Source organism: Pogona vitticeps, chromosome 2 (genome assembly GCF_051106095.1).
Source record: "Pogona vitticeps strain Pit_001003342236 chromosome 2, PviZW2.1, whole genome shotgun sequence".
In the NCBI taxonomy this organism is placed as follows: Eukaryota; Metazoa; Chordata; class Lepidosauria; order Squamata; family Agamidae; genus Pogona; species Pogona vitticeps.
Window position 1 is genome coordinate 81,946,672 of NC_135784.1, and position 14,722 is coordinate 81,961,393.

At 41.6% G+C, this 14,722-nt stretch overlaps 1 protein-coding gene and 1 long non-coding RNA gene across 5 annotated transcripts in view; one reads left to right on the forward strand and one right to left on the reverse strand.

Annotated features, from left to right (window-relative positions):
• LOC140704421 (uncharacterized) overlaps positions 1 to 527 on the forward strand; it is a 5,386-nt gene extending 4,859 nt beyond the window's left edge. The window contains exon 2 of the long non-coding RNA XR_012083605.2: positions 1 to 527. This exon is cut by the window's left edge and continues 3,343 nt beyond it. This is a non-coding gene — a long non-coding RNA (uncharacterized LOC140704421).
• Positions 1 to 14,722, reverse strand: part of BSN (bassoon presynaptic cytomatrix protein) — a 344,713-nt gene that overhangs the window by 11,468 nt on the left and 318,523 nt on the right. For all 4 annotated transcript variants that reach the window (XR_013541776.1, XR_013541777.1, XM_078385504.1 and 1 more), the window contains exons 6-7: positions 2,481 to 4,632; positions 1,283 to 2,133 (exon numbers count right to left, since the gene is read on the reverse strand). Coding sequence is in view for 2 of the 4 variants with exons in the window: in XM_078385504.1 (XP_078241630.1) it covers positions 1,283 to 2,133; positions 2,481 to 4,632 (3,003 nt within the window). In the remaining 2 variants the exon portion in view is untranslated. The remainder of the gene's footprint in view (positions 1 to 1,282; positions 2,134 to 2,480; positions 4,633 to 14,722) is intronic.

The window sequence follows — 14,722 nt, forward strand, 5'->3', positions numbered from 1 at the left end:
GTAAGTAGAAAATGAGCTTGCTTTTGTTTAGTGATTAGTCATCAAGAGGTAAACAGATTTCATTGGCATGTTGATTGTGCAAATATGGCAGCTCTGAAAAATGCACCTCTGAACATCATTTTATTACATGCTAATTGCAAAGCTTCTGTCTCATTTCTGCCCTTAGACTATCACCATAACTGCATATTGTTTCATTCTAATAACGGGTTTATTTTTTTCTTGCTCATATTATCTTTTTTGGCTGTTTCCAAGCTGCCACCCAGTTGCCCTGATTAAAAGACTATCCCTCTGCAATTCCACATGGCCTGTGTGAATTTTTCTCAGTCCTTTTCATGCACAGAGGCTATTCTGCAGAATATAACCATCTATGGTAGATCAGGGCAGTCTTGCTGGTATGGAAGACTGTTTTTCAGATTTCCAAACAGCCGGATTACTGCACTTCCAGAGGTAGGGCTAATGAGGAAGGTGTGGCCAAAGAGGCTAATTTGCATTTTAATGCAGTGCTTATGTACTGTAAAGGTTGTTACAATAGGTTTTTTAATTGAAAAAATGGATTTAGGATTCTTTTTAAATGGAAAAAGCCACACTTGTGCCTTCTAGTGACCAATTAAGCTTTCAAATGGTTTTTGGGAAGTAGGGAGGGGGCAAGGGTGTGAGGTTCCCCCCCCCCCAAATCTGACAAAATTGCCCTATGTCCCCTCAAGGCACAAGGGGTCCCTGACCTTCTGCTGCTGTTCCCTAAATTTTGGGTGGTGTGGGGAAGAATGTATGTTACCGAGGGCTGTAAAACTGGCCCTGGGTTCACATGTGGTCTATGGGCCAGATATTGCACTACTTGATCTAGACCTATGTATTTTGAAGTATTTAGAGCATATTCTTGAAGGCTGATGGTTGTTGTGGGTTTTTCGGGCTCTTTGTCCGAAGGTGTGTTCTGAAGGTTGTTCTTCCTGACTTTTCACCAATCTCTGTGGCCGGCATCTTCAGAGGACTGGAGTAGGAACAAACAGAGCATGGACAGAGTTCCTACTCCAGTCCTTTGAAGACGCCAGCTACAGAGACTGGCGAAACGTCAGGAAGAACAACCTTCAGAACATGGACAAAGAGCCTGAAAAACCCACAACAACTATTTAGAGTGTTCTCTCTGCAACTCCTACCCTGCAGAATGGACCACTGCTTTGCTCACTACCCCTTCCCTAATGCAGAACAAGACCAGACACCGCCAAGCTGTGATAGACCTACTGTACATATAACTGGTATTCAGCAAAAATGGCCTAGTACTTACCGGCCCTGTTGGGTGAGAGCTGGGTTGTGCTTGGAGGGTTGACGGTGGTTTGCCTGCTGGCTGGGACGGGCCAGACGGCTGTTGGGCTGGCCTCGAAGAGGGCTGGGCTTGAGTCCCAGGCTGTTGTTGCTGTTGCGTCCTCCCTTGCTGAGGCGGTTGCTGAGAAGACTGCTGTGAAGGGGCCATGGGATGCTGCTGCTGAGGCTGCCTGCTTGGTGGTGGTTGTTGTTGCTGCTGCTGCAGCTGCGGCGGCTGCTGCTGCTGTTGCCTAGATGACGGTTGTTGCTGTTGCCCTACTTGCTGCTGTCTTGTTTGCGGTTGCTGTTGGTGGGAAGCAGGCTCTGATTTGGGCTGCTGTGATGGCAGCCCATGTTGCATCTGCCGCTGTGATTTTTGGGACTCTGAGGTATGATGGTAGCCAGAAGGCTGTCGAGACTGCTGGGAATACTCTGAGGAAGGATAGCCCGGCTGTGCTCTCATATCCGCTTGCTGAGCTTTCTTCTGGGAAGAGGGCTGTCCATGGCCACGTGACTCGTGGCGGCCTGGATCTCTTGGATGTTGCCTAGAGGATCTCCTGGGCAGATCATCAGTGGAGTGTCGGGAGGAGGACGAGTGCCTCCCGTAGTCTCCGTGGTGCCTGTGTTCTTTGGAAGAAGAGTGGCGTGGGTGCGAGTAGTCATCATGATGCCACAAGTCTTCATCGGGAGGTTCATCGTAGTCATGATATGTGTGCTTAATTGAAGCCCTCTTCTGGGAGGAAGAGGAGTGGCCACCGTAATGCCTCATCCTCTCTGAACGAGGTTCCCTTGGCTTATCAAACCAGTCTGTCTCCTCCTGACCCAAGTGATAGGCTTCAGAAATCAAAAACAGATCACAGTCAATCTCTTGATCCAAAGGTGGGAATATAGCTGAAGCCATGCAATGAAATAAAAGAAAGCAAGGAACTTATCTCATGCAGATAGGACATGCTACAGCTGCCATTCAGGAAATATGAGAAGAGAGGTCTTACCATATTACCACACTGAGCAAGCAGTCAGCACCAGTAGGACATGCAAACATGCGAACACAAAGCAACCAAAACAGAAAGCGAAATGGGGAAGAAAGGCACATGGCAAGCAAACTCAGGCTGAGGCATTGTCTTTTGCATATTGACCCACTTGAGCATGCTCTGGGATAAGTCACCACAGGTAGCCATTACCTTCACTGTCTGAAACAACACAATGTGAATCATCCATGATGTAACCATCTTCATGCTTGTATGAGTGAGTTCTTGGCACATCTTTGATATGTTCTTGTACATCAGGCAATGAGTGACTAGAGCAGAACTGAGGGCAGCTATCTCCAGCAGAGTGAGGGAGAGGTCCACCTGAAGACCGTGAAACACCCATGGACTTCCCTAAAGGACTGATAGGACTCTCTTCTTCTGAAGTTTGTGTGCGAATTGGAGGTCGCCCGCGACTCATACTAAGGGAGGAAGGCTTGGAGCTTCCTTTCTGAGGCCTCTCCATGCTTTCACGCTCATAGGACCTACTCCTGATCTCATGGCTAGACATTTTGTCTGACACATAACCAGAGGATCTTGATCGTCCACCACTATATGCTCTATCATCTTCTTCCATCATGTCCCTGCTGGACACTCCATAGTACTTCTGCTGTTCATACACATTCTTCTTGAGGCCGTAAGTGATGTCATCTTGCAGCTTCTTTGCTCTAGATGTCACACTGCTACTGGTGACTGATGGGGTCACTGTATAGGAGGCCAAGTCTGATTCTACATCTTTGGCTTCTTCTATAGGGGAGAATTTGGAGATCTTCTGCTCCATACCTTGTTTCCGATGCTTGCTGCGTTTGGAAGAGATGACAGCTGGTGCTAAATTTTTTGAAGCATGCTTTTGTATTCCTGTACTGGACCCATGTTTATCAACCCGAGAGGAGTGCCTGTAATCACTGTCTCCATAATAGTAGGAACCAGAAGTGCCTGACATCCTCCCATTGCTCTCTGTACTTCTGTGGTAACCTTTCCCCCGGTGGTCGGAGCCAAGATGATCATACATATCCTCCTCAGACTCCTCTTCTCCTTTTGAATAGCAACAAGGTCTACTGGAGACATCTGTATCTGCTAGGTCACTCTTTTCTTTGATATGCCGTCCATTGCTGCTTTGTGGCTGCAAATCTCCTTTCTGCCCCTCCCCTGCCGTGCTCTCTTTGGTCAACTCGCTGATATCATCGATCATTACATAGTTCCGAGGAATGTTCTGCTCTAGATTGGTGTAGAGAGAATCAGAGGAGTAGCTGGTAGAGGGACTCTGCACTGCACCACTCCTGTCTGCTGGCCTTCCCTCTGGAGTCTTGTACTGGTCATAGCTGGTGGTCACTGTTGTGGAGCTATACGTCACTTCTGGGGTTGCAGCAGAGATCACCACGGTAGGATTGCTAATGACTTCATAATTGGTGGGGATCTTTTGCTCTAGGTCAGCTAATGAGGTCTGCCGGGGTTTCTGGGAGGTTGTGTGAGTATCTGTGTGGGTTTGGAAAAGTGTGCTCTGGGTAGGCTGCAGAGGTGTCTGGCTGGAATATGTGGTAGGAGGTTGGTAAGGTGGCCGAAAGCCTTGATGGCTCTGTAAACCTGGTTCGGACTGATAGCCAGTGCTCGGAGTGAAACTGTGTGTCTGATATGTCGTTTGAGAAGGGTATGAGGGCATCTGGCTTGCCTGGAAACCATTTTGAGCAGGGCCATTGCTTGCTAGGGGATAGTGTGGAGGCTGAAATCTTGTTTGCTGGAACGTGGCTGGGGCTGGTGGGCCACCCTGTCCTGAGGAATACTGATAGGGAGTGTAGGAGGAGGCTGATGTGTACTGAGTACTGGAGAAGTCTGCATATTGGTTAGATGGGGCAGTGCTGGGCCTTGTGAGAAGACTGCTACTTTCATAGCCAGAAAGGCGAAGGTTGTTGAGCTCACTATCTGACATGTAATCCCTGTTCTCTCCCAGGCATCTCAGGTAGGGATAATCACGGACATTCCTATCCTTCAGCAAAGACTCCTTTCTCTGATGGATCCCCAGTTCCAGGTACTTCAGCTTGGCATCAATCTCCTTCTCTTCTTCATCCAGTTCAGCTTGTTTTTTCCGCAGCTTAGTAGACTCGTGCTCAACCAGCTTCAAGTCACGGTCAAGCTCTTTGAGGAGGCTGGCTTTAGTCACTTGAACGGGCACTCCTTTCTGGATGAGGCCCGGCATGTACATCTGTGAGTGAGCTTGGCTGGCCAGAGGGAGGTGAGCTTCTTCTGGCGGAGGACTAGGCAGGGTCCGCTTCACTTTCCTAATGAGAGTGCTTGACTGCAGGGAGGAAATCTAGAAGGCAACAGAAAGCAGACTTAAATTTAGACAGAAGGTTAATGTTAGTGAAAAAGGACACACAAGCATTTTTAATAACTTAATGGGCGTATGGCTCAACAGTGGTTTGTACCTTCTTCTGAGACTGATGCATTGTACAAAAGCTTAGTTACTTACTTTTATTATATGGTTACAGACCCAGTATGACATTAGATAAAAACGATTCCAACACAAGTAAGTTTAATTATTAAAACACCCCAGCACTTAAAAGAATGTGAACCACAAGAATGGCAGAGACCTGAAACTATTCCATTCTGCTCAATGGCACGGCACTCTCTAAGCCAGTCTCATGAACATGGGGACTTTCAAATTTGAAAATCCTTGGATCAGTGTTCCTAATTTATGAGGTCTTAGTGGTTTTCTTCAAGGTGAAATGTATGACTGAAATATACTATATAAATATTCTTGATTGCCAAGAGAGCTGCTTCCTGGTACTGGTAGAGCCAGGGTGGATAATGATGTTGAAAGCAAGCTTCTACTGCTGCGTGACCAGCCACAGCTATTGACTCCAGGAAAATGAATTCTGAAAGAAGCAAGAATCCAATTGAATATTGCCCCCTAATGAGCCAGAACAAAATCAGACAAATCTTCTGAGAATGCAGAACACACACAGCTGCAAAAGTCACTCTTGCTCATCTGAAGTTTTAAATCCATCGTTTCTGAAATTCAGATGACACTGAGGTTTCAAATCATTATTTTTGTTTTTCCTGTAGTCTTCTTGAAACAGTATGACAAATTCAGGAGTTAAGAAATCTCCATCAAAATCCTGTCACTAGTGCAAATGAGGTTAATAACTCCTAGAAGGAAGAGTGCCTTATTATTCATCTGGTGGAAGTAAAATATATCTTGCAAAATCCTGTAAGATGTGAATAAAGCCCTGTGAAAATAGTTGTGGTCATCCAAATGACATATGCTGAAAATGGTGCACAGGATCAGTAGGAATCTAGAAAAGATAACTAGAGTGGATAGAATGGGGGAGTTGATAACAATTATTCTAGTTTAGTATCTCTAATTAGCATCTTAGGCAATGCAGCCTGCAGGCTGTCAGTGAGCCAGGCAGAGAGGGCAAGGACACCTTGCAGGCAAAATGTCATCAGTCTGACATGAAGATGTTCTGATGAGCAGAGATCACAATTAAGCCTTGAGTAACCATATCATTTTCATGATTTTTTTCATAGCAACCAGTTTTTACTCTATGTGCCGAGAAACAGAGAAATTATCTTGTACACAGATACTGCTAGTCCTACAACAGCTTCATAGAAATATATTTTCTAACATGTGAAGTTTAGTCAAGCACTTGAGGATGGATTCTGATTGTCCATTTTTGAGAGTTCATCAATTTGTACATTCTCTGAAATGGCAACTTGGATTGTATTGATATCAAACCTTACTTGATATTAAAAAGTTTTAATATAGCTCAAGATATATTGCTAAGTTTGGAAAATTTCTTAAGAAACATTAGCCCACTAATTCATGGTTTGAGTCATTCAGATGCCTTGCATATCTGATATGTGTACAACCATGTATTTGATTAATTTTTATTGCATCTTTGTACTATAAACACATAATAAAAACTGGGCTTTTTAAACTGAAGAAATAAAGTAGTATAGAAAGTACAGTAAAATAATAGAGAATGAGAAGGGAAGGGTAAAAAAAAGAAAGATACAAGTGATTCAGGGAGGAAGAGTAAAGCTTGAACTTGGTGAGTCAACCCTCACTTGTTTTGTCCTTGCAGGGGAGAAGAGGCTGTAATTTTCATGTGTATGTGTGTGCTGCAAATGGATGAAGCGTTTTTGTTGGACTCTCAGAAGAAATGAGAATGTAAATGATTGCATTAGATACAGTGATGCTTTAACAGAAAAGTGCAACATGCACAAAATGTAAATAGTTGTTGTGCTGTGTGGACTTTTAAGGACTGGAAGCATCAGAGAAAGTTTTGTGCCTCCTTTGACAATCAGCCACTGTTAGGTCTTTGTGCAACTGTGTGCTTCGCTTCTCAAAGAGAAAGGTTGCACGTTTTGCTGGACAATTAGCAGAAGATATAGAGACCTTCATGAGAAAAAGTAGTATTCCTTGTCTTGCTGTCTCCTGAAGATGAAGAATCTAATGAGGGCTGACAATTCCTGATATAGGTATCTCACCAAGCAGCCCAAAATAAAAAAATAAAATGAACCATTTAGTCAACAAATTAGTAAATATTATCTCCATCATGAGTTTAATTAAATCTATTCACAAATATTTAGGAAGTGTCTCATTCTGCCAGCAAAAACAACGTAGAACTCTACTGTGGCATACAATTATTTTTTCAGATGTCAGATCCAGCAATGTTGAAAAGCCAATGATGCACTGCTTTTTATAATTAGCTTGAAGTGAAAGAAATATTGTACCAAGCTGTATTTCACTGATCAGTGTTCTGAATTCTATATCCCGTGAGCCCTTCAAAAGAGACAGACTTAGGGCTTGTCTACACAGGCTCATTGGAGCAGGCTAAATACGGTTGCTTACGATCAGGATGCCATTTGGTGCAATCCTTGCATCCAAGTGGCATATGCACCTCATACTATCCTCTTAGATTTGCAGAAGCCATTCCTGAGTCCATGAGGATTACTTTTGAATAAGTGCACACTGGATTGCAGCCTAATCATGCAGGGGAGGCATCTCCTGTCCCATGTTTCCCCATACCCATATATCTTTAAGGAATCTGTATCCTGGAATATTCCTTTGAATTACAGATAACACATGCTATACATGTGTATGGAATCTCTGTGTTGCCATCTCTGTGCTATAGGTATTAAAGGAAGGCACTGGAGTCTGAAGGAGGAGGGAGAGACAACGGCTGCTCATTGGTGGGCATACCAAATGTGTGTGTGTTCTGTGCTGCCAAGTCGCAACCGACTTATAGCAGTCCTATGCTTAGGCCTATTCAGTGTCTTTATTGCATCTAATGCCCAATGCACAACAAATAAAACATCTGTGCTGGGCCTTACAGTTTATGTCCCCAAAATGGGAGAATATCCTCTGTCTAATCACATTCGTTTGGCACAAACACAGCTCTAGGCAGGCATCATTTGCATTCATCCACATATTAGGTACCCTGCCTTTAAAAATCCCTATGTAAAAACCACATGAAAGCTAAAACAGCTATCACAGAAAAAGAGGAATTTCTGTAGCTACTGCTGGAGCAGTCAGTATTATTGATCAAGGGTTTGTCCTTCCAATTTTCAGAGCTGAAACGCATCCATCTCCAACAAGGAGTAGCCTGTCTGTGGGTTACTGCTCTATCTCATCTCCTATGGCAGTGGTCCCCAACTTTGGGCCTCCAGATGTTCTTGGATTTCAACTCCTAGAAATTCTGGTCAGCAGAGGTGGTGGTGAAGCCTTCTGGGAGTTGTAGTTTAAGAACATCTGGAGCTCAAGGTTGGGGACCACTGTCCTATGGGATGGCCACTGAAAACAACGTGAATGTGAAGGTTTAGGGTATATATTTTGTTTATGTGTGTAAGCGAGTATTTTTAGGAGTGTTCTAGGTTTGGTTATTATGCAGAAATATTTTCTAACACATGTTACATGATCAATGTATAAGTGTAAATCCCGTGTCTATTTTCTCATCTCATCCCCCATCATTTCTCATTTTTTTTATGATGTTACATTCTCTCAGGTATTCCACAGGCTGAAGTTAAGCTTATATCACAAAATACATCTTAATCAAATGTATTAGCAAAAGCATTACTACAATTCCTCTTGTGCTTTGTCACAATTAAACAGTCTGAGCACGGTTGTTACTCCTAAGCTTGCCCATTACTTCCCTTGAAAAGTGTAGAGATTGCCCCGAGGTGTTACAATATGATTCAGTCTGCTCCCGAACTTCCTGGGTTATGAGGTTCCTGGTTGGGTTCTGAGTATTTTTCCATTCCTGCAGCTTAGGACCCCACCATTTCTTGTCCATCTTTGACATGGAACAGTCCTTTAAAATCCAGTGCCCTGCTAATAACTGATTCAGAAAGTTGCTGATCTTTCATTTCCCCTGGCTCAGAAATACTGTCAATTCATCTAACAATAAAAACTGTATGTTGCCATGTTCACAGTCTCAGCATTAAATCCTCAAGAAAATGAAAAATGGGAAAGCCGTTAAAATGCAAGAATGGCACTCAGAAAACTTTATGATGGAAAAAACTTCTTTAAAAGTAGAGGGGTTGCTCAAAAGGAGGTTAAAAGGAAGAGTAAAAAAGTCAAATACCTTCAGAAGATTTGAAAGCAAAGCCAAAATACTACAGTAGGAGGTTGGATGAAATATTTATAGTAGATAGAAAAGTGGAGTCAAGTGTATGGAGTACTATGTAGTGCATTAGAAGAGTTCAAGGAAGCATAACAGATGCCCTCCTATTTTCAAAATCTAAAGCTTGTCCAGATAAAGAAAATGAAGAGAATACTGTACAACATTTGGCAAAACAAACATATATTGATAATCAAAAAGATAAAGGGGCAGATGAAAGAACACACTGTTGAAACATTCAGACAAACAACAAAGGAGAGGAATCTTTGATGTAGGACACTCCCTTGCAATGGGATAAAAGAAATGTGTTTTTTATAAGAGGGGAGAAAAATAACAGAGAGACAATAATGAATGCTACTTCTGTCTTACTTAAAAAACCAAAGAATACTCCAGCCTCTGAGCAATCTGACCTAGCATTAGGATTGTCCTGTTAGTGTCCTGTCTCATTTTGTAGAAACACATGCTCATTAGATGTGACAAGAGATGAAGGTCTAGAGTGGACTAATTAAAGTCACCAGGCAGAAATGGCATGCATCCAGGAGTTCATTAAGAAAACTAAAATGTGAAGCATTGATCATAGAACTAAATTTAAAAGTGGCTACTTCACTGGAAGCTGGGCAATGCCTACCTTTAAAAAGAAGTTGAAGGGGACAGCAACACATTCCAGGCCCATTAGTGAAAAGGGTCACCATAAGTCAAAATTGACTTGACAGCACATAATTATCATTAATCTAACCTTTGTCTTGGGTTATTTGATAGAATGCATTATTATAAACTAGAATAATTAAAACTTACAAAACAAACCTTAATGAAGAAGAGGCAATACAGTTCCATGAAAAGCAGTCCAGCCTCATCATCCTTCTAGAATCTTCTGAGAGTGTCAACAGAAATGCTGTTGAGGTGACCTATTACATGTTATAAGACAGATCCAAAGGTTCCCTTTCTTGAATGAAGTCTTTCCCTGACAGAGAGATATACTTGGACTTCTAAAAAATGTTTGGCAATGTCTCTTATCAAAAACTCCTGAGATAATCTAGCAAGCATCAGATTGGAATGGACCTACTTAGCATTTGTGACTAGTAGGAAGCACAGGCTAGGAATGAACAGTTTTTGCAAAGCAATTAGGTAAGTCTCACGAGAATGTGTATTAAAAGGAATCAATGCCTTTCAACTTAGTCATATTTTATTTTTTCAGATGAAGGGGGTACATTGTAAAATGGTCAGGTTTAAAGACTAAATCAAATGATCAGCATGATGCTTCAGGTGGTTTTTGAAGGGCTCCCAGAGGATTTCTCCAAACTGAGTGAATAAAAAAGTAAAAATGGCAGACATTTCAATGAAAGTAAGTACAGAATGATGAACTTTGTAATTAAAACTCCCCTGGATCACTTTTTTTCTGATTGACTCAAAAGTGGCGACAACTATCTCAAAAAGGAACGACATGGATAATTCAATAGAAACATATCCTCCTTGTCAGGCAGTAGTGAGAGAGCAACTTCCATATCAAAGACTATTCAGAAAAACGATATAAAATAATAAAATGGTCAATATTGTTTTGCCATTTTAGAAGGCTATACATAGTACATCCCCCTTTGAATAACCATCACATTTCTGGTTGCTCCCACCTTAAAGGTACAAGAAAAGGGAACAAATGTTGAAGCAATTAAGATGTTTTATGGAAAAGAAAAGGTTTTAGCAGCTGAAGGTTTTTTTTTACTCAGAAGAAATATATTACTGACAGAACAGTCCTATCTATATGATGAACTCATATGTCCACTGGAGCTTACTCTAAGGTAAGTGGGTACAGGGTTGCTTTGTAGTGAGGTCATTACAAAGCTTATATACTGTAGTTAGTAAGGGTTTAGAGACTGGCCAAAAAAAGGTTTTCATCATGGTTGACTTTCTGTCAGTATATCTTTCTGCCTAATCTATGTCACAGGTTCATTATGAAGATACAGTGTGTCAGAAGCAAAGGTGAGATACTGTATAAATGTAACTAACTACAATTAGCCATGATAAATGAAACAAAGTGCATCTCTCTGTACAGAATCTGTATGCCACTCAATACCAGTTAATGGAAATGTGCTCTGCTTGTGAATCTTCCAGAGGCATGTGGCCAGCAGTGAGGAAAAACAGAATGCTGATATCTTTGGCCGAATCCAGTACGGCTCTTCTTGTCTTATGATTCATTTTGCAATTAGTACTAGAAAGAGAGGAAATGCACTGTGCAACCAGCTGATATGAAAGTACCTTATGTAATATAGGCTACAGCTATTTTTGTCATCCAAGATTCATGTTCTGTTAAATGCTAAAGATATGGTGTTTGGGGGAAGGGAGATTTTGCCAATTTGGGCCTTAGCCTGTTCATCAAGGAACTGCAGATAATAACATTGCCTGCCTAGGGGAGAGGATATGCATTGTGAATACAGTACATGGATAAGTGATTGTACATGTGTACACATCCAAGCTGTAATCTGAAGCGAGACTTTTAAAATATTCATTGCTGGAATGTTAATCAAATGGAAAGGTCCAGGTATACCTGCTGAAGACAGTCTTCCATGGAAAGGTTATTCTACAGCTTGAAATGCCTAATGTACATATGGTTTAAAGGTGTGCACAGAAGACACGCAGAAATAATGCCCCAAAGGTAGTTCTCTGTTATAAAATATAACTTCAGGTATCTTTCCAGTTAAATTCAAGGACTTTCCATAAAGAAAGGCAAGGGGAAGATATTAAGACCTGATGCTACTATATGGAAAAGCAAATATCATTGCTTTGGCCAAATAATTTGCCAAAGAGTCCTTATGGACAACTCACATGGAAAAGCATCTCTACTGGTTGTGTCCAAGAGACATACATGGCAATCTGTATCTACAAGGCTGATAATTTTGTATCTGCCATTCATAAATATCATTCAAAAATTCTGAGAGACATTTCAAACATTATAGATTCCAACGCAGAAACATTTAAATGAAGGAATTAACATTCAAACAAGGAAATATAATTGAAGTGACAACTGTACACACAAGCACCATTCAGACATGTTTCCATATTGCCAAAGTATGGTCTCCAGCATGTATGGGTCATCCTCTCCCCTTTTTCCCTACTTGTGTACAGATTTATTCTCTATTTTTTGTGGTTTGCTGTAGCTATAGACTGTGCTCTGGTGTAGTTGGCTTGGGAGTGGAGTATTTATGGCTGTGAGATGGGCTTTTGTCTTTTTCTGTACTGTACATGGGTGATTAGTGTGTCTCATTGTGGGTGTATTGATGTGATAAGAAGGAAAGATTATCTGTCACTGTGGTTGATGGGTGTCATTAGATGGTCTTTTGTGTGTAGTGATCCCCGGTCCTTGTGGCTGGGTAGAGTTCGTTCACCTTTTGCACACTGTATTTTTGAGAGCTGGGAGCCAAGCTTTGTTGAGTTTCAAACTTTCTTCTTTTTTGTTGAAGTTCTGCTGGTGCTTGTGGATTTCAATGGCTTCCCTGTGCAGTCTGACATAATGATTACTGGTGTTGTCCAGTATTTTGGTATTTTGAAATAGAATTTCATGTCCAATTTGTTTTAGGGCATGTTCAGCTACTGCAGATTTTTCTGGTTGTTTTAGTCTGCAGTGTCTCTCATGTTCTTTGATTCTGGTGTGGATGCTTCATTTTGTGGTTCCAATATATACCTGGCCACAACTGCAAGCTATCCGGTATACTCCTGCAGTGGTGAGGGGGTCTCTTCTGTCCTTTGCTGACCGTAACATTTGTTGTATTTTTGTGATGGGCTTGAATACTGTTTGTAGGTTGTGTTTTTTTCAAAAGTTTCCCCATGCAGTCCATGATCCCTTTGATGTGTGTTCTACCTCCACATATTTCTAACTCATACAACTTGTTTTCATTTCCCCTAATCTTGTTTTGCTAATTCAGGATTTTTGACTCATAAGAATTTCTACGTGTTCTTGTCTAATTTAAATCTATTCATTTTGGTCCTTTCCCACTTCGTTATGTTGCCAATCATTTGTTTATACAACATCTGTTATTTAGACTTTTAACTTTAGGAAAATGATACCTTTATTTTTGGTACTTAAGTATAACGTATCATTGAATTTCCCAGGGTTCAAATATTAATAATTTTCTGAAAGATGGTTCTACTTCAATGAAAGTTATTAAACATTTAGCCACCATTCTTTCCAAATTCTATAGCCTTGCTCTATGGTCAGTTGTTTTGGATACACTTAAAGTGTTATGAATTGACTCACAGTAGCAATTCCAAGCCATAGTTTTTAACTGCATGTTACTTTTGAGGCTTTTTCCTGCAAACTCCCCCCCCCCGCTCCTTTTAAATTCTTACAATATTTCAAATATTAACAGGGTCATGGCAAGGCAAGAGCCAAAGTGAAACTGTATAGACTGCAAATGAACAAATAATTTAGCAGCAAAAGGAGGGCTGCCTGGGGACTCATCTGCCAATCAGTATGTGAAATAACTGGAAAAAGTGTATACCCAGCACTTTGGAGCAACCTCTGCCCCCACAGCTCAGCATGGTTCTTTAGTGTCACAATATGATATTTGTAATAGGGGAAGAGAGAGAGCGACAGCTGTTTGAAAAATGTATTGACACACCAAACATTCTCTCCTCTTTCAGCCTAAAGCTCAGCGCCTCATATGCTAACAGCATTAATAAGTCATGATTCAGCTTCCTGCTTAGGGATACTGTACTAGACTCCTGCAAGTTTTGTTGCAACACAGAATTAACCTACATTCCCTTGCCTGCAAACTGTGCCAAGAAAAATGGTAGAGGTTCCTTAGAATATGAATGTGTGTATTGTAGCCTTATTTCTCCTTCGCTGCTTCTTGTAAACATGAACAAAGGTGAATCTGCTATTCCTGTGGGTTTTATTTTTACCTTCTTAGGTGTTTTCTTTCCACTTTCCAATATTTTTCCAACTGTCAGAATAAAAAGTGCACAAGTTTAATATGCTTCCTAGGCCAGTATCTAGACTGGAGCCAGATGTGGTCTGGACTAGCCAGGAAGCCCCTGGCCCTGACACTCTCAACACAGGCAACTTGGCCTGTACTGTACCTCGCCTGCTTTCATCTGTTTGAGCAGGGATGAACAAGGATGTCCTAACTACACTACCCCAGGTACTAGTTCTGAGATTGCAGCTGGAGATTTGGGCCAGCCCTTGTGAGCCTAGTGATCATGTTGCATCATTATTGTTCAGCTGGGAAGTGGACTGGTTGAATTAACCAACTTGTGAGACAAAATCTAGGTCATGTGAGTGGGAAGGGGTGGTGGCCATGGTGCTACCTGTGGGATCCCTCAATCAGCTTGGGATGCACAATCACACATGATATTCTAAGCAGGTAGCTAAGGGTCACCCAAACAGTAAATACGGTCTCCGTTTTAAGGTGTTGGTTTGCAGTCTCTCAGGGCCAAACTATATATGATAGGTAAAGAAAAGGGAATTCCTTAAATGCTGATTATGTGTGATCTTCTCATCTCTGGCAGTCTGCAAATTAACTTGTTCATTTTGTGACTGGTTCTTATGATCCAAGCACAGTGTTCTTTGTTTACTTAGGCACAAGAATTTGCCTGAATCACATTTCTGGAACATAAATATGATCTAACAGCAGGTTATCTGTTAAGTCTAGTTTGGTCCTCAGTTTGGGCCACATAAAGTCAAGCAATTTTTGGACAAATTCTGTGGCACTTTGTTAAGTCCAGAGAATTACAAGGGTTCTCTCAGTTTGGGGTGCAGTCACATTTATAATACTTTGGTACTCT